At 41.7% G+C, this 18,454-nt stretch overlaps 1 protein-coding gene across 1 annotated transcript in view; it reads left to right on the forward strand.

The window, feature by feature from the left end:
- The window catches only part of ABCA7 (ATP binding cassette subfamily A member 7), an 882,362-nt gene extending 871,338 nt beyond the window's left edge, over window positions 1-11,024 (forward strand). Inside the window, exon 49 of the mRNA XM_044053819.1 lies at window positions 1,306-11,024. Coding sequence (XP_043909754.1) covers window positions 1,306-1,446 — 141 coding nt within the window. The 3' untranslated portion in view covers window positions 1,447-11,024. The remainder of the gene's footprint in view (window positions 1-1,305) is intronic.
- Window positions 11,025-18,454: the final 7,430 nt, after the last annotated feature.

Below are 18,454 nucleotides of genomic sequence, written 5' to 3' on the forward strand. Positions count from 1 at the left end.
ATAGTGCTGGGTACTCTTTACTCATTCCATATCACCAAAATCTGGAACACAGTCCCTCAACCTGTCATAACTACAGTTAATCCTGCTCTTTTCAAAAAACTAAAGAATTACCTGCTCAACAACTGGCTTTGTCCGTGCTCTAGCCCTGGCTAACTCGTATTTCCTCTTGTCTATTACCCTCCACCCTGCATCCTTCCATCATTAATGCCCATCATATGTAGCTATTTTAATTTTCTTCTACTACTTCACCTCCCCTCTCACCCCCCACTATCAAATCATAAATTTGTTTCATTACATATTCTCCTTCTATTCATCCAAATTCATTCTTACCCTCCCCTTCACTCTAACTTGCATACTTTGATCCTGCTCTCTCTCAACCTAACTTTAATTGTATTTACTCTAATTACCTCTTCTTTGTCCAGCGATTCCTCTTTACTAGACTTTCTCCTTTCCCTATTCTCTTCCTCCTTCCTGTACGTACCCTGCACATTCTCCTTTAAATCTATCCACCTAATATCCTACTCATTCCTCTGTAATTTCTTTCCTCTCCTCTCTCATCCCAGTTCTTCATGACCTTCTGGTGCATTCTAATGTAAGATTATATTAACTAATGTATATATAAATGTATTTTCTATCCAATATTGGTAATTTCTTGGTAACTATGAAGTATCTTATGTTTGTATCAAGTACTGTAATCATTGTAACTATGTAATTTTTGACAGTTGTCTCTGGAGCTTTTCTTTCCAGGCTTCCACTGAAAATGGGCTCATACCTTGCGAGAGTCTCCCACTAAACAAATCTTAAATAAATAAATCTTCAAAAGAAACGAAGGCTGCATACTGTACTTCAGGAGTGTCATGTCAGTAATTAAGTATGGGGTGTGCCTTTCAGGAGCAGTTTGGGAGGGCGACATTATCGACAAAGTCTGGCACTGACTGTGTGTCTTACAGAAGGTCTTAAGGCAGTACAGGCAGAAAAGCAGTATACTGCATCTTGCCCTGCAAAATGAAGGTGCATGTCCTTGTAAATGTTTTTCTTACCTACTTGATGATCACATTGACCTATAACTGCATTAAATGTTTCATTGGGGAGGGGGGCAGTTAAGATCCTGCTACATTTAATGAATTTGGGGTTCTGCAAGGCTGACAGTGCTAGAGGTGAAGGGCTACTGCAGTCAGATCAAGGCAGCTGATAGATAAGATATGAAAATAAGCTGAAGTTTTTTAGCCACTTAAAAATGAAAATGGCAGAAATAAGTGGTTATATTATTTAAATTTTCCCCCTTATTTTTTCCTTTTCAAACAGGTTTTTGTGAACTTCGCTAAAGACCAAACAGATGATGATGTACTGAAAGAGGTGACTGTTACCAGTTTAGCAAGTGACACAAAGCTGAAAAGAATTACGGCCTTTCTTGAGGATGACAGCATTAAAGAAAGCAAGCTTTAACTGCTGTGTTGCACAGAAAACAGCAATCTTATTCCGTTACTTTGGTGGAATGGGTCTCTGATAAGTGGTCCATTCAAGCAAGTTCAGTGTGTGTGAAGTGTGCACTGACAACAAATCATGCAAATCCATGCGTTTTGTACTATTATAAGCACTTACTTCCTGGTTTGTTTCTGCTGCCGAGTTAGTCTGCTTCCTACTTGTCAGTACTGAACCTCTCTTGGTACTAACTAACTTCTGTGGTGGAGAACTAGGAAATAATTTAGAATTTTAGCCCGTGGCTAACCTATCTACTGTACTGTAATGCTTAGGTCACATACAGCAGTCCTTATCAAAACTGTTGTGATCCTTGAACCAGGAGGGTCTTTTTCCCATTAGGGCCTATTTGCACTTAACTCAGTAAGAGGATATTTCTCCTTGCTCACATTATCGAAATCTGAAATACTGAGCTGAAAAACTGGAATCATGGAATATTAAAGATGACAAAGGAATGTACAGCAGGGATTTGGGAATATTGATCCTTTCACCACTGTGGTGCTATCTCAGAGTTGGCATGTATAATTAGCAGGGCTGTGAGAGGTGCAGGGGGACTTGATCCCTGCAAAAATAAAAGTTTTCTCCATTTGTCCTGCTTCAGTGTTCTGTGACTCGAATTCTTCAGCTCAGTATTTCAATGTTGGATAATGTGAAATTTGTTCAACTGAAATCGACTCCTGTTAGCACATATCTAATCTTTACTTAATGTCATTGCATGCAATAGTGGCCAGCTATCAGTTTGTTCCTGTGGTACAAAAACTGACAAGTGCAGGACACTTGTTGGAAGTGAGGGCATTATATTTTGATATTTGCACAGTAGAAGATAATGCTAAAGGTATTTTTTTTAAATTATTACATGAAATGCATGAAGCTTTCTTGTCTGTATATTTCCTGTTCCTTGAATCCTGGCTAATATTTAAGATGAGATCATGCCTCACATATATTTTAAGTCCTGTGCACTGGGCATGCATCCTGCATTTGCAGAAGAAAGTATTTTTCACTGTTTCAGTAACTAAAGGTCAATTAAGATGTTAATCATAGCTGTTTGAAGTATTTAATGGAATATTTAACTGAGTTGTAATACATTTAGGACTGCACACCTGAGACTAGAATTTTAAAGTATGCAAGTATGTAAGCATGCATAGATGCAGTAGAAGATCTGTGGCCTATCTAGTGTTCTTAAATGCTGCAGCTTGCATATTTCTTTGCAGTGTCAGTAATCTGGGTAATGTAAACCAGGGTTTTACTCTGAGAAACAGAAAAAAAAACATATTTCAAGAAAGTGACTGATGTTGGTGCATTGAAGTCCCTGGTTTCTCCAAACTCGTATTAGTAATACATTGTAATGTGTCAAATGAAAATGTCTGTATCCAAGTTTTTCCCCCAAGTTATATATATATTATTTTGTAATATTGGAGAGAGTGAAAGTGAATGAGTACATATTTTTGTAAAGGACTTAATTAGGACAGCAGATGGACACTGATCATATTTACTACTAGTTTGGTTTTAGGCTAGATGCATAGCCAAGACTCTGTAACTGTACTTGAAAGTGTTAATTATTGCATTGATTTGTATAGGTGTGTGTGTTATACCTGAACATACAGAATCCAAGCAGTTAAAGGCCAAATGCAAGAGAAATCAAATTCTAATGCACCAAGTGCTGAAACTCTAGTACCACTTGTATGCATAGTTAGAGAATGAGGTTTTGTAACGTACTTAACAGGGTTAGGGTTAGCATACTTAAGGGCATGGAAGTAGGGCTTTTCCCCCAACACCATGTTACTCATTTATGCTAATCTTAACCCTAACCCTACCTCCAACCTAAAATGAATCTGTGTCTGCCGATTCTTCAGCTTTGTTCCATTCCTGCCTAGAGGCACTATTGACTGCAGCCAACACTTGGTGCATGGTAAAGGGCCTACAGATGCCTGTGCTCTTTGGAGACATGATTGTCAGTTATATTCTGAAGCACAAAACCAGTGAAAATGGGTAACACTTTGAAATGTCGGGACCTGCTAGAGCGAGTGCAGAAATAGAGAGACTGGCTGAAAGATCAAACTTAGATATGCTAAGTCCAAGATGCAGTTTCTTGGAATATTCCCATTTCTCCAAGATATGCCGGGCTCAGAGTTAGTATATATATGTTTGGGGGTGTAGAGGGGCAGGGGGGCATGGCCCCCCACACAAAAAAAGAAGTTTAAAGGAGAAGAGTGAATTTTGAAATTCACTCTTCTCCTGTGTTTTCAGTCTTTTTTCAGCTCATCAGCACTCAACATTTTGAGTGTCGACAATTCAGTAGGGAGGCATAAAAAATGAATTGTTAGTTGGCCTATCATCTGTTAAACTGTAGTGCTAGTGAACTTGTGTAACTATAAATGGAAGTAAATATAAAGAAGTACAGCTGCCTTTTGAGTCAGACCACAGAGCTTTTGAATTCCAGTGTGCAGACATTAGGCCCAGTGGGCATTTTCTAACTAGCAGTTTATTGGAGCAGCTGTTTTTAAGTTTGATTATCATATGGTCTTTGTCAGCCTCCCTCCTTCAAGTCTTGTAAAACAGTTGTCTGTTTCAATGCATACCGTCTTGCATTTAGGGCCTACTCCTTTTCACAAGTTACACTTAGAAACCATTGATAGCTTACATTATGTAGTCTACCGTCATAAGATTTTCTCAAGTTCATTTAGTACCTTGTCGTCATACACTTACTTTTCTTGTTATGCTAATATGTTCATAACATAGTTTAAATTTCTTGTATTTTTTCATTATACAGTAGGTGTTTAGAGTATACTTCTAGTACTGTTTTGTTAATTTATTGACAACTTGATGTCCTTCTATTCAGTTGCTGCAATATTCTTCACTTGAGGGATATGCCCACCTGTAGGCACCTGAAATCGGCCAGTATACAAAAGACTTTTACCACTGTAAGAGTACATGGTACATCTGGAGTAGGCTGCAGTTTGATGTAGGCCATAAAACAGACATATGCACATACCGTCCCCAGAACTTTTCTGCCGCCAGTCAGAAAGCCAATGATTGACCATCGGTCTGTTTCCAGAATTTTTCGACTTCTTCTCAGGTAAGTGCCCCATTGCGGAATATTTTTTCTCATTATTATTCCTGTTATGTCATCCAGGGAGGGCAAGTGCCAGTGTGGAAGACAAATTCCACATAAGGATAGCCATACCTAGTGTCTTTTTTTGTCTAGACCCCAACCACGACCATAAGTAGTACAGTATTTGCCAATTGTTCATCCTGAAGACCCTTAGAAGTACACTTTAGTCTTTAGCCCTATATTTGGAAAACCAGTGGCTTAAATTCCTTACCAAGTGCATGGAGGGTACCTTGGGGTCCATTGCCAAGCCACCAAAGTACAAGGCCAAGAAACCTCAGCCTACACCTTCCTCTTCATCTCTGCCTTCTGATGTTTATCCCAAGGGGCTCGTTGACCCGGAGGCATGTTGGATTCCTGGCATGGAGTCACAAGCTGACCCCCCTTTTGAGGTTGCTTCGTCTTTGGCCACATGCACATTGCTAGAGGTAAAAAAAGATGTCCGATTTGGATGTCGAGGGGGACTGAGGTTTGAATGTATGAAGGACCCTAGGGGGTTAGCTTGCAGCTCTGCTTTCAAAGTTAGAGTCAGAGTTCTCTGAACTTAGATCTTCGTCCGGCCCTCCTACACTTCAAAAGATAGTTTCTCCAGCAAAGAAAAAACAAAACATGTCTCCCCAGCTGAGGAGGCCCCTACAGAATGGCAGGCCTTATCTCAAAGTCTATTCCAGGCCTTCATGGCTCTTAACCAGCTTTCAACAGGGCCTTGTCCTATGTCAGCCACTCAAACTTCTCTGATAAGAACTAGGGACCCTGATTCTTCTGAGGAAGAAGAATCTCTAGATTACTCCACACAAATCCCCTCTCCTCTGGAATACGTCTCACCTGAAGAGGAATCAGTGTGTGCAGAATCCCCCATGGAAGAAATTTCCTTTGGGGAAATGATCCTAAAAATGAGGGGAACACTTCAAGTGGGATACGTCACAAATTTCAGACGTACAGAAAAGGTATTACCAACACTTGCAAATGGATCTACCCAGTTCCACTACAGTGCCACCAGTACATCAAGACTTTTTGGATGCATTTAACAGTGCATCCCAAATGCCAGACTCAGGCTCCTACCCCCAAGAAGCTTGACTGTTTCTACAAAGTCCCTGAGGACTGCAAATTCCTGTTCAGGTACCTGGCTGCATACCCAAAAGTCATTCCTGTTGCTACTGGCAAACTGTCCATAAAGCTCCCCTCTACCTCTTTTCTACCTTCACTCAAGGAGAGTAGAACCCTGGAAATGCTAAGAAAAAAGGTGTACACTTCAGCCACTTTGGCTTTCAGGGCCATCAACTACCAGACAAACATGACAAAATTCTCACTAAAGCATTTGTTCCAGACAAACTTCTGATATCTCAGACCTCCCAGAATCTGAGGGAAAAACCTTGTCCCTGTCTCTCTTAGGAGCCCTCTTCCCAAGTGGCTAAACATTCTATAAAATGCAGCTATGATGCTGCTGAGACCTGTGCTAGGGCAGTGTCAACAGGGTTTTTGCTTGGAAGATTTTCCTGGCTTAGACTTCAGTCATTACAGGATTATTTCAAAGATAAATTAATGGATACCCCTCTGGACAACACATGACTGTTTGGTCCAACTGCTACTTCACTCTTCGTCTTTACAAGAAAAGTCAAAGGAACTTAGAGTTAAAACACTTCCTAGTATCCCCAGTGCCAAGGTTCCATAGGAACTTCCCCTCCAAGGCTGTCATTGTTCAGAGTCCCTCCGAGCACCATTCCAGTAAAACTTGTAGGGGAGGAAAGAGACCACAGAGGACTAGGGCCCCACAGGCCTCTCATCAACAAAAGCAGCCCTTTCCAGACAGAGCAGGGAGTCTGACTATGGTGCAGCCATCCCCCTCTCAAAATCTCTCAGGGTACGGGAAGGCATTACCCAAGACAACTGGATCCTTTCTATAATCAGAAAAGGATATTTTATAGTTTTCAATCCATCACCTTTCAGGGTATCCCACAGCCTCTCCAAGAACAACTTCCTCTTCTCGGACATCTTTCAGAGTTGTGCTTACAGGGCTCCATTCAAAAAGTCCTTTGTGCCTCCTGAGGGGAAAGGATTTTTACTCAAGGATATTCCTGGTGCCCAGAAAAGATGGTCCGTGGAGGCCAATTCTGGACTTATCTCACCTCACCACCTTCTTAAAGGACCCTTCATTTAGAATGCTTACTCTCCAAGCCCTTTTCCCTGTGCTTCTCCCACAGGGTTTCATGGCCTTCCCTGGGTATAAAAGATGCTCATCTCCATATCCCCATTCACCACAACTACAGAAAATTCTCGCATTTTTCTGTGAGTTCCTGGCATTTTCAGTTCTCTGACTGTCTTTTGGACTCTCTACAGCCCCAAGAGTCTTCATGAAAAGTTTGGCACCAGTGATTGCTCATTGCAGGCTTGTAGGTATACAGATTTTCCCATACCTGGACAACCTACTCTTACAGGCCTCAAGTCTTGAGATACTTCAACAGAACCTACAGACTACCATCTCCCTACTAGAAAACCTGGGGTTCACAATAAATTTCAAAAACATCCACCATCACCCCAATCCAAGACCACATCTTCCTGAGTTGCCGAAGTCAGACATTCTAATAGTCCCTGTACCTCCTCAAAAAGCAGAGGATCTACAGACCTTCCTCTTGTCCCTTTTTCCTCTAGACCCACATCACTACCAGGGAGTTCCTCAGCGTACTAGGGTTTATGGCCTCAACCATCCCCATGGTACCCTTAGCAAGGCAACACATGAGGAAATTCCAGTGGTACCTCAGATCTGTCAGGACTCGGTGCTCCCACCCTCTAGATTACCCCATTCCTCTTATCCCATGATTAAAGAAGGAACTTATCTGGTAGTTCCAACAAGTAAAACTAAACCCAGGACAACCTCAACACCCTCTAGATCCAGTCCAAGAACTTTACACAGATGCCTCAGACGTGGGCTGGGGCACAGCCCTGGGGAAATAGTTCAAGGAAAGTGTTCCCCATCCTAGAAAAGGGAACACATCAACATAAGGGAAATGCGAGCACTGCTTCTAGCCCTTCAGACCTTTCACCCCCTTCGTTTCCCAGGCCCACTGAAAGTATTCACCAGCAGCATGACTACTCTGGTATGTGAATAAGCAGGGGGGAAACCAGATCCCATCTCCTTTGCAGGTTGGCTCTCTTGGTATGGGAATTCCTTGACAAGCACAGCATGACTATCCAGAAGGTCTACATCCCCTCCAACAGGAATCTTGTGGCACATGCACTGAGCATTTCCTGGACTCAATCCCATGAATGGATGCTTCACAGAAATGTATTCCTGAACATACTCCACTGATGGGTACTCCACACGTAGATTTATTTGCCTCCCCTCTGAACAGATGGCTTCTAAGGTCTTGTGCCAGAGCTCCAAGTCCTCTGGCTTGGAAAATGGACACCCTCTTCTTCTCATGGAAAGGCGTGTTTCTGTATGCATTCCCTCCCCTTCCTCTAATACCAAAAGTCATGCTCAAGATCAGGTGGGATCTACCAAAAATCTTGCAGATGACTCCCTTTTGGCCAAGACAGCATTAGTTCCCCCTTTTCCTTGAATTAGCAAAGGGCCATCACCACAATCTACCCCACAGAGTGGACCTACTCACACAGAACAAAGGATCCGTTATTCACCCACACATTCTAACACTACACCTGACACTGTGGGCGATAGGATTCTAGTTGCTTTCAGACACCTTTTTTGTTGAGGATGTGCTCAGGGTTTTGCAGGAGGCCAGAAAACCCAACACTAGAAAATCTTATGTTTCCAACTGGAAATAATTTTCTCTATGTTGTCACTGTAAGGACCAAGACCCCTTGAGTGTGGAAATTCCAATGGTTTTATCCTACTTGAGTAAAGTTCTCTCTGCTGCCCTGGCTTATTCATCTAAGTCCACATGTTAGCCATTTCTGCATGTCTGCACTTATCTCCCCCTCTTGCTTCCAGGTTCGAGGTAGAATAGTTCCTTAAAGGCGTCCTCCACATTAGACCTTACAGGAAACCCAGCCCTTCTTCTTGGGACCTCAATTTTGTTCTAGAGAAATTGACATGACCTCCCTTTGAACTGTTGCTCCAGCCTCCCTCAAGCATTGCTCATGGAAAATGGTTCAGCTGGTGGCCCTAACTTCAACTAGAGGGGTGTCAGAATTCCAAGCTCTGATGGCTGTTCCCACCTTCTTAGTCTTGCATAAAGACAGGGTATCCCTTAGAACTAACCCATCCTTTATGCCTAGGGTGTTTAACAAACTCTCTCTTAATCTGTTCAACTACCCACCTTCTTCCCCCTCCACAAAATCACAGTGAGATGATCCTACATTCCCTAGACTTTCAGACAATTGAGGTGCTACCCGGACAAGACTGTCTTTCCAGAAATCCTACCTTTTCATTAACTTCCACCCCAGGGTGTTGAGCCTACTTGTTCCAAGCAGACTATCTCCTCTTGGATATCCAAATCTATTTCCTTTTGCTACATCCACTATGGAAGGACTCTTTCCTCCCCTGTAAAGGCCCATTCTACCAGAGCCATGGCTTCATCAAAGGCATTCTTCAAAGGACTGGATAACAGAGCCATCTTTGAGGCAGCCACCTGATGATATGTTCATACCTTTACCTAACATTAAAAACTGGATACAAAGTCCAAATCCAGGACCGGGTTTGTCAAAGCCATCCTAAATGGCTTCATCGAGAGTTCCTCTGGTCCTTCCTATTCCCTTTCTTCTTGAGCTTTGGCACTATCCCTCAAGTGAAGAATACTGCAGCAACTGAATAAAAGGATATAGAAACGTGTAAAATCTTACCATAAGTGTAGATGTCCTTCTCTTCACTGCTGCAGTATTCTATCCCTCCCACCTTCCCCACTGGTCCCTTGTCTTTCTTGGATGCACACACCACTCAAATCCTTAGTCTGACTTTCATCCTGGGGTATTCAGCTCTGAGGATGGTACGTGAGTATGTCTGTTTTATGGCCTACGTACAACTGTAGCCTATGTCAGATATACCACGTACCCTGCAGTGGTAAATGACTTTTGTAGACTGGCCCACATCGGGTGCCTACTGGTGGGAATATCCCTCAAGTGAAGAATACTGCAGTAGTGAAGTGAAGGACATTTATAGTTATGGTAATATTTTACACAGTATTTCTTTACTAAAGTTTTGTTACATTTATTTAAAGAATTATTACTCGTTTTGTTGACCATGCTGAGACTGTTACTTATTATGACTGCAGTCTATTGGTAGTATGTTTTATCATTTGATTTTAGTCTGTTTCAAGGCTGCAAAAATGGTCAATGGACCAATTCACTTAACTTAACAAAATTAAAAAATAAAAATGGAGACTCATAGCAGATTTTCAACCTCACAGCTGTATCACAAATTGGTCAGTTAAACTGTAAGGGTTGTGTGGTGTGATAGTTAAGTGGAAGGGAAATGGACTATTTTTCTGCTTGACTGATTACTGCTGGAGGCCAGAAGTTACTAGCATATTTGACACTTGAGAAGTTTTCACTGTGGGCTGATGCAAGATATCAGTATATGGTCTATTTTTCTTGTTTAAGGAGGAGAAAAACTGGACAACTCCTGGGATACACTTTGTTGGGGGCAGGTCTTAATTCCCAGCCATGGCAGTTGTGCAGAATAGTAACCCGGTGGAGATGTTTTGGATACTTAAATGATTATAATCTATGGTGCTGAGGTTTTGAAATTGCCTGTTTTTTTGAATTTTATGAAAGTCTAAATTTCAGTCCCCCCAAAAGTGTAGACGATTGAAATGCATTCAGTATGAGTATATGTCTGTGTGTGTAACACATACAATTACCCTTGAATCCTGCTTTTGCTAACTTGTTTTGAACTTTGTTTCTTTCTGTATGCTGAGCAAGTCAAGTGGTATTACTAGCCTTTCTTGGATTTATTGTCCAGGTCTAAATGACAGCAGAAAAGAGAGCAGTTCTTTCACCAGGCTCAACAAAGCATCATACTGACATTCCCAGAAGGACCTGGAGAAACATTTGCTGGCATAGCTAATAAAATCCATGGAAAAGTGGTTGCAGTCTGCTCAGGTTTTGTGATGTTCTTAGCCCTTTCCTTGGTTTACTGGCACAGGGCAACACAAGAAACGCAGCCTCAAAGAGCAGGCTAGACTACTTCAGACTGCTGATTGTCTCCATGCAGTGTAATATGTGACAGTTTTTTCTTAAAGGACAAACCGGGATTCTGTTATTAAATGCTCAACTTCTCTGTCCTTTTTCTCTCTCTTTATTGTCCCTGCTATGAATAAACAACAACATGGCATTTAAAATATTTTTAGATTGACTGTTTCGCTCCACTATAACAGTACCTTACTGTATTATGGTGGTTTCACTTTCAAAAACTTATCCAGCGCTGGAAAAGTCTCCAATTCATTGATGTCATCAAGGCCACTGACTACAGGTAGTTTTCTGGCCAATTCCTTCCCCAAACTGACATCACCATGACCATCCTAAAAACTCACCCATGCTGTGATGTCGCAGCTCCCTGGTCCTTCCCCTACCCATACAGAAAGTAAAGGCTGGAACAAGGAAACAGTACATGAATCAAGTCTCCTGCTGTGAGCTGACAATCACAGCAGGTAACAGCTCAAATTACCCTTAGCACTTTGACAGCTAGGGAAGTTGTGTGTGAAGGGGGATGGGAGATGAGTCCAAGTAGTGCAATTCAGTCATCACAAAAAAGTGCAGTGTAACCATTCTAAAAAGAAGCAGCAGTAAAAAGCACTTTGAAAGTCTGTTCTGTGCCATTCGTACTGTTTGTTTTTTAAGTAGTCATTGAAAGTCATGAAATGTTACTTAAAACTTACTGAAAGACAGCAGTGTATGCATGTAAAATCAGTGCAGTGACAGGATCTTTAGGAAGAGAGAGATCTATGTGATGTAACTTTTTACAGATGAGCGCTACATTGTGAGATACCTAGAGGCACACTAAACAATCAGAATTACTTCGGGATGCCAGACCCCATGTGGTCAGACTCAAATTATGTATACAAATATTTAAAAACCTGTAAATAGTCCCAGAGTGTTGTTAAAATGTAGGAAACCCCAAACCATGATGAAGTAAATGTTTTTTTGAGTCTGTGGGTGTGGTTCTCATTTAAGGTGTATATCTCTGCTGTGGCTTGTATTCCTCTACACTGGTAGTTTTTGTAGGTCACCCTTCACTCCTCCTTTAGCTATCAAGAAGAGTGGTGGTGGAATGTTTGGTACAGATTTTTTTTTCCTAGGCTGCTTTGGCAGCTTTTCATAGCAAGTAGCAAGCTCAGGGTCATGGACTTGCACTGATCTTGAAGGGCAGTTAGCAGGGTCATAGTTGTGAAGTGCCTAAACTGAGCCTCAGCTTCATATGCAATTTAAGCATGACTCCATCCCTCCTCAACTCCAGAAATTTAAAAACTGGTGTTCAGGGAGTTCTTTCTTCCTTCAGCCATACATGCTGATGAATGAAACAGTCCATATATCTGGATGTGGCATGCTGGATTTTAGCAGTCCAGTGGAATCTTCATAGGTTCACTGGTTTATACTAGGCTAACAACCACCAGGGTCTTTATAAGCCTAGCCAGACAACCCAACCCAATTTTGTCTTCAAGTACCTTGGATGCCTATATAGTGAGCTATGTTATTGAGGAGATGGCTAAGGATTATAGGGGGTGGGGTATGTTTGGGATTAGTTAACGTACTGTCAATCTCAACATGGGATCCAAACCAGAGGAGAATTTGCATTTATCATCTGATGATCAAGGTTCCTTTTGAACAGGATCAGGGATGAACTCTGCTTCACATGGATAGGGAACCTATTCCATAGTGTGGAGATCCTTTGAGAGACATATTGGTCTCACAGGCATGTTCTGTTTGTCACAGGCAAAGTTCAGGTCTTTGGATCTAGTGTTCTGGTGCTGTTTGTTTTATGGATGTGCAAGAGATCCATCAGAGCTGGGTCTGAGGATGCCTTGTATGCCAAGCATAGATCACCTCTGAGTGACCTGTAGGAGACTAAGTATAGAGAGGGGTCTTAAGGAAGTCTGTGTAGGACAGGGTATTTGTACACCCTGGATCCTTCTGGTGAGGAACCTTTGAGGGCAAGTGCCTGGGTAGATACATGCCAAAGGGGGAATTTGTACTCAATGATGGGTATAAGGTCTGAGCGGGGTGCCTGGATGCTATACCATTACTTATGAATTGGGTGATATAGAATGATTTTCTTGCTATCTTGACTGTGTTTGTTGAAGGCCAAATTACTGTCTGCACATGTTCCCGGATCCTGAACTACCAGGTCAACTCTGTACCCCACTGGTGACCAGTCTCCTGGTGGAAGGGATCTCACCACCAGTCCTGACTTGGGTCCTATTTGAGAGCTAGTCAGCAGTCCAGCGAGTTATGTAGGGATTTATACCTACTCTTGAGAGTTTGTCAATAATACCTGTGTGGGGTATTCTATGAAATTTCTTGGCTAGGGGTAAGGTAGGTGCTATGCACTGATTTCCCCATATCCATAGCTTTTGTGACCCTCAAAAAGAAGTCTACCAGGTTGGGTAGGCAAGACTTTCCCTTAAAGCCAAACTGAGATGGATCTGATGTCTGTAGGCTGTCAGTGTCCATGTTGATCATTTCCATGAAAGTTTGTTCCATGGCTTTGCATATTAGACTTGGGTCTGTAGTTCAGGGGTTCAGTTGATGGCCTACCCTTATAGAGGGGGATGACTGTTACAGGCCTCCATTCACCTTGTACATAACCTGTTTTGAGGCTGTAGTTGGAGTGCCTCTAGTGGTCCTGTTAGGTCATTTTTTGGGGTATTTAAAAGGCAACTGGGAAAATTGTTGGGACCCATTGAAATGTTGTTTTTGGCCTTAGAGAGGAACACATGGACCAGCTCCCTTTTGATAGGAGGGATATGGAAGAAGGGATTTCACAGGGGGTATTGGGGAAAACTGTGGTGTGAAGTTAGAGCTAAATTTATCAGAGTCACTATGTCGCCATGTTCAATAAAGGTTGTCGTTTACCACCAGCTCGGCACACTGCTGAGTGTTGCCTTCTTCAGCTTTGTCAGGAAGCTTAAAAGTGTGTGATTCTCCTTAGTCTGGGAGGCTGCTCTGACCTCATAACTGGCCTTATTGGACATTATTAGACATCTTACTTTCTTGTTTAGTTAAATATGAGAACTTTTGTCTGTAGGAGAACTGCTCTTTCTGATTTTGACCATATATTTTTTTCTTTTGTGATGTACTCTTTGAAGGTTAGGATTCCACAAGTGGGGTTTGTTATTGGTGCTAGATTTGGTCTTACGTCTGGTAGGTACAGCAGCCTAGATACAGACATTTACATATTTATACAGGGCTTCTGTGAATAAGTCTGCATTGATAGCTTTGTTGTCAGGGTTTGCAGGAGCCTTGAATTTTGACAAACTGTCACTTAATAGGCTAAAGTTTGTTTTAAAATAGTTCCTAACTGTTACTGGTTTAGTTGGGTTTTCTGGATTGAGGTTTTATTTCATGAGAGAGCTTTCTGGTCCGACATCACCAATGAGGACATGATGGGGGATGGTTAACACTTTCCCATGTTGGTGAGTACTAGGGCCTGTATGTTTGATCATCTGGTTAGAGTGCACACAATCTGGTCCAGGGTGTTCATATTGATAAGCCCAGGAAATCTTGAACCTGTGATTTAGAGGCAGTGTAAATTTCACAGTCTATAGAGAAGTAGTTAAAGTCTCCTATAAACCGGGTATTTGGCTGGATGTTGAGCATCTAGTAGGTCTAGTAATGGGTTGTGGGCTTCTTTGGTCATTTGGTCATAAAGGATGACCTGTAGCTAATCAGGACATGGTAAGGAACCTTGTCTGTGGAGACTTGGATATGCATGAACTCTGGGGCATCATTCTGTTTAACCAAACTGAAGTATTTCTTGCTAATGTAGATCGAGACACCACCATGTTTAGGCCCTGTTTGTGTTGCTGTTGGTCTAAATGTTTGGAAGGCACAGTAGCCTTGCATTGCTGGAGTACTTAGAGTCTCATTAACAACACATACATCTACATTCTTCAAAGTGAAGAGAGCTTGTAGAGTCTAATGTTTCTTGTTTAGGTTCCTAGCATTGAGTGGTAACAACTTAATGTTGCTTTGAGTTTTTTTTTTTTTTTTTATGTTGGTTGTTTTGTCATTTTGCTATTGCTTGAAAAAGGCTGTAAGGGGTATGTGAAGACTGGTAGAGATGGGTGAAGGCTGCCAGCCTAGCCAGGCAGAATTGTGCAGAGAATTCTATCATTTATAAATGTGAATGTTGAACTTAAAACAATGTGGCAACATTGCCATCTGCTCTAAAGAAAGCTAAGTCAAGCATTTCTTGTTGGTCCTTTGAAATTAAAATTATTTCATTACTGCCTTTGATGTTTTATAAGTCTGCTCCCGTGCGGCTAGATGAAGGCTTCCTGCCTATTGTTTTAAGGCTAAAGTTAATTACCAGAATTTACATGTGGAATGTCCTTTATTGCTCTAAGTGTAAAAGAATGTAAATGCAGTATCTGTCAGCCTGAGAACACCAGGAAAGTGTAAAAGATGATGTAATGTTTAGCAGGACTGCAGTTTCAATTTAAACAGTGAGAACCAGAGATTATTAAGCATTTTTGTCTGACTATCCAACTCACAGCAATGCCTTATGCTCTCTTTATGTAAGTAGTATGTTAGAACTGTGTTTTCTCCTAGAAGTAGCCAGGAATTATAAAGATTAGACTAAGTGTCTTTCTGTGATGTCAGAACTGTACTACTGATTTATTTTAAGTATTTATGTGTGATCTCTGAACTCTCTTGACTAGCACTGACTGTGTAGTAGAAAGTATTGTCTTGTGGTTTTAATTATTTATTATTAAATCGTTTAAAACCTTTTAACTATGGCTGTTTTGTGTAGAGATAATTTAAGCTCTAGAGTACACTGCATATTTATAGAGTTTACTGTCCAGGTCACTCCAAATAAGCTTCGACTGTTTAGTCACATCTACCAATTGGATAATACTATTGCACAGTAATAATTGGACACCCTTTTAAGGGCCTTTGAGTAGCTGATAAGTATTAGTGGGTGGTGGCAGGTGGAACTACCGTATAGTCTGGGAGAAAGGGGCACAGCTGGAGAAACTGTGCCAGCCTTTTCCAGGAGTGTCTGTGTGGTTGTATAAATTCTTATCTCAAAGTGCATGTGTGTGTATGTCAGCTACTTGGGCAGGGACATGAAGCACTGGTTGGACAGAGAGGGTACTAGAGGTTTTAGCTTGCCCACTAGGCTGAGATCTGGATCCTATTGCTGTGCCAGTGGGGAGTCTTATTGGGGACCTGGGAGCAAGGGAGTGACCAGCCCTAAACTGACTGTGATCTCTATGTGCTCTTAAGGGAAATAGCACTTACTGTGTGTATTTGTTATCCTTTCCTCTCATATGAGACGCCCTCTGTGGTGTTAGTGGTGAGGATTGAGGCTCCTTAATTGCTGGGCCAGGGCACAGGCGTCACAGAGTGGATAAAGTTGTAGCCAATATCTGAAAACCCAGGGAGGACAGGTGCAAACTGTCCTTGGCAAAGCACCATGGTCTGTTAGACACATCCTCAAATGCTAATAGATATTGAATCCCCCTGGAGTAACACCAGAAACTAAGCCACTTATTAAAATCAATCATTTTTTTGTTCATACCGTGGCATCATCCTAGGTGAAGGTAGAATGCTGCTCAGTGCAAGGCATGTACCTGTCTATCCCACAAATTCAGAGAGATCCTCAATGTCTCTCTTGATATAGTCCAGTGAGATAATTCTCCAATCATTTACACCCACATGGACTATGATAGAATCATATTGGTACCTGTGGTGCAGTGACTTCAGTAAGTGCATGATATTGCAGATCCTAGCTCTAGATAAGCAACTAACCATGATGGTCTTTTTGTCCAGCATAGTTAGAGGGGCATCTGCGTGTTGTTCAATAGAATCCCCCATGAAAGGAATACTTGGCAATGTGTTTACTTGACATGTATGCTTTGCTGTTTGGTAACTATTGGGTGTGGGCTTGTGTAGTGGTTGGCGTTGCTTTTGGTATACATTTTACTGATTGCTAAGGGTAAGTGTTGCTGTTTGCTTGAGGTCTTTTTGGGAAGGTTTCTTTTAAGTGGCTCATAAGAAGGTCTGTGTGTGTGGTAAACAGTATGTATGAAGGATGTAGTGTGTGTTCTTGACAACCCTGTTAGTAAGAGAGATTTTTGCCTCCAAGGAAGTTATATCTGTACATCTCTTGCATGTTGTGTTTGATCCTTTAAGGATTCAAAGGTTGTCTGAGTACATGAGACAATTGCTACATTGTCTCAGGATGCCTGTATCTGCTAAGTTGCAAATCCATGTTGTCAGGACCTGTATCAGCATTGCACTATTATGGTTTAGGGACTCTGTTGTAGAGGGGGGGTCATCTGAGTGGTGTCTAGGGATAAGGCTTGGATGTTAGATAGTCGTATGAACTGGTATTAGTGCTATTCAGTGCACTAACTAGCTGCCCTAAGCTTAGCTCTGCAAAAGGCCTTTCTGTGTTACAGGTACTAGCTTTATAGGTACATTTTATAATCTAAGCACTTACTTCTATTCAGGGCACTGCTAAACCACTGCTGCTTGGCTAGCAGCTGTTCACAAATATGCCTAATTTATACCAAAAAGAAAAAGAGTTGAAAATTAACTCCAATGCCCTCTGGCCAATAAACAGCTATACTTTGTGCTTCTTGGAGTGCTTTCCAACTCTGAGAGACCAAGTAAACACCTTCTTCCACAAGATGAATGTCCCTGGAATTTCTTAATGTAAAAGCACAAAAGTAGCTTTCAAGTGGTGATGAACAACCACTGCTAAACAATGAAGTCCCTGGCTAATCCACCCTTCTCCAATGCTCTTTAGAACCAAACACAACTGGAAATATCAGACATAGAAATGACTGTGTCGCAAAATTAAACAGATGGTTTCAAAAATGCACACAAAAAGTAGCAAGCAGTGAAAAAAGCCAAGTGGACGTGCAATAAATCAAGAAAATATTTTTTTATATTCATTTCCAACAGCCACTGCCAGTTCTGTCCTTATAGATAGAGTTGCTACGTTGGTAGATTATAACACAAGTGCAGGAGTCTCTCAGATGCTTACAGTGACTGACAGTGACAGACATTTAGGTTTTTCACCAGTAGCATACAAGTTGGCTGCTAGTGTAGCTTGAGGTTATAGATAAGAACCTCCCAAAGACCTTGGCTCGATTCCCATGATGCAGCTTTGCAAGTGAACAAGTCTCTAAAACAGTGTGAAGCTCCCTTGTCATCCCTGCAGTTTACTGTACCCGTCTGACATTTGATAATCTGTGAAACAAAATTCAGATAAAATAACAGGATTCATGTGTCATGTTCTTTCAAGTCTCCACTTTAAAGGTTTGGATCTGCTGTGAGTTGCTGAGTAGTAATTCACTGAGGCTGCAGGTAGACAAGTACATCTTGCCTTTGTTGGGAACTACTGAGATTGTAGCAGACTGTGTTGACTGTCACTGAGAGCATGGCCGTTCCTGGAAGTGTTGCTCTGTCCCTTTCAAGCCGCTACTGCTTGCACAGTTGGATCACATTCTTCCATGAGCATAAATTGTTGAGTTTAGCAGGCTGGTGCTGCTGTACTTATCCATTATCTATTTTGATGGAGAATGCAGAGTGCATCATGGCATTATCGGTGAGATCAGACCATGAAATCCCAAAGTGATAAGGACATGCTTGTCTTTGGGTACTGGTTGGTTCCACCAGGAATGGACATCAAAAGGCCATTTGTACTTGGGCTGCACAAAAAACACATCTAGATGCAGA

The sequence above is a fragment of the Protopterus annectens genome, chromosome 13.part0 (assembly GCF_019279795.1).
Source record: "Protopterus annectens isolate FY-2018-M chromosome 13.part0, PAN1.0, whole genome shotgun sequence".
Lineage (NCBI taxonomy): Eukaryota > Metazoa > Chordata > Ceratodontiformes > Protopteridae > Protopterus > Protopterus annectens.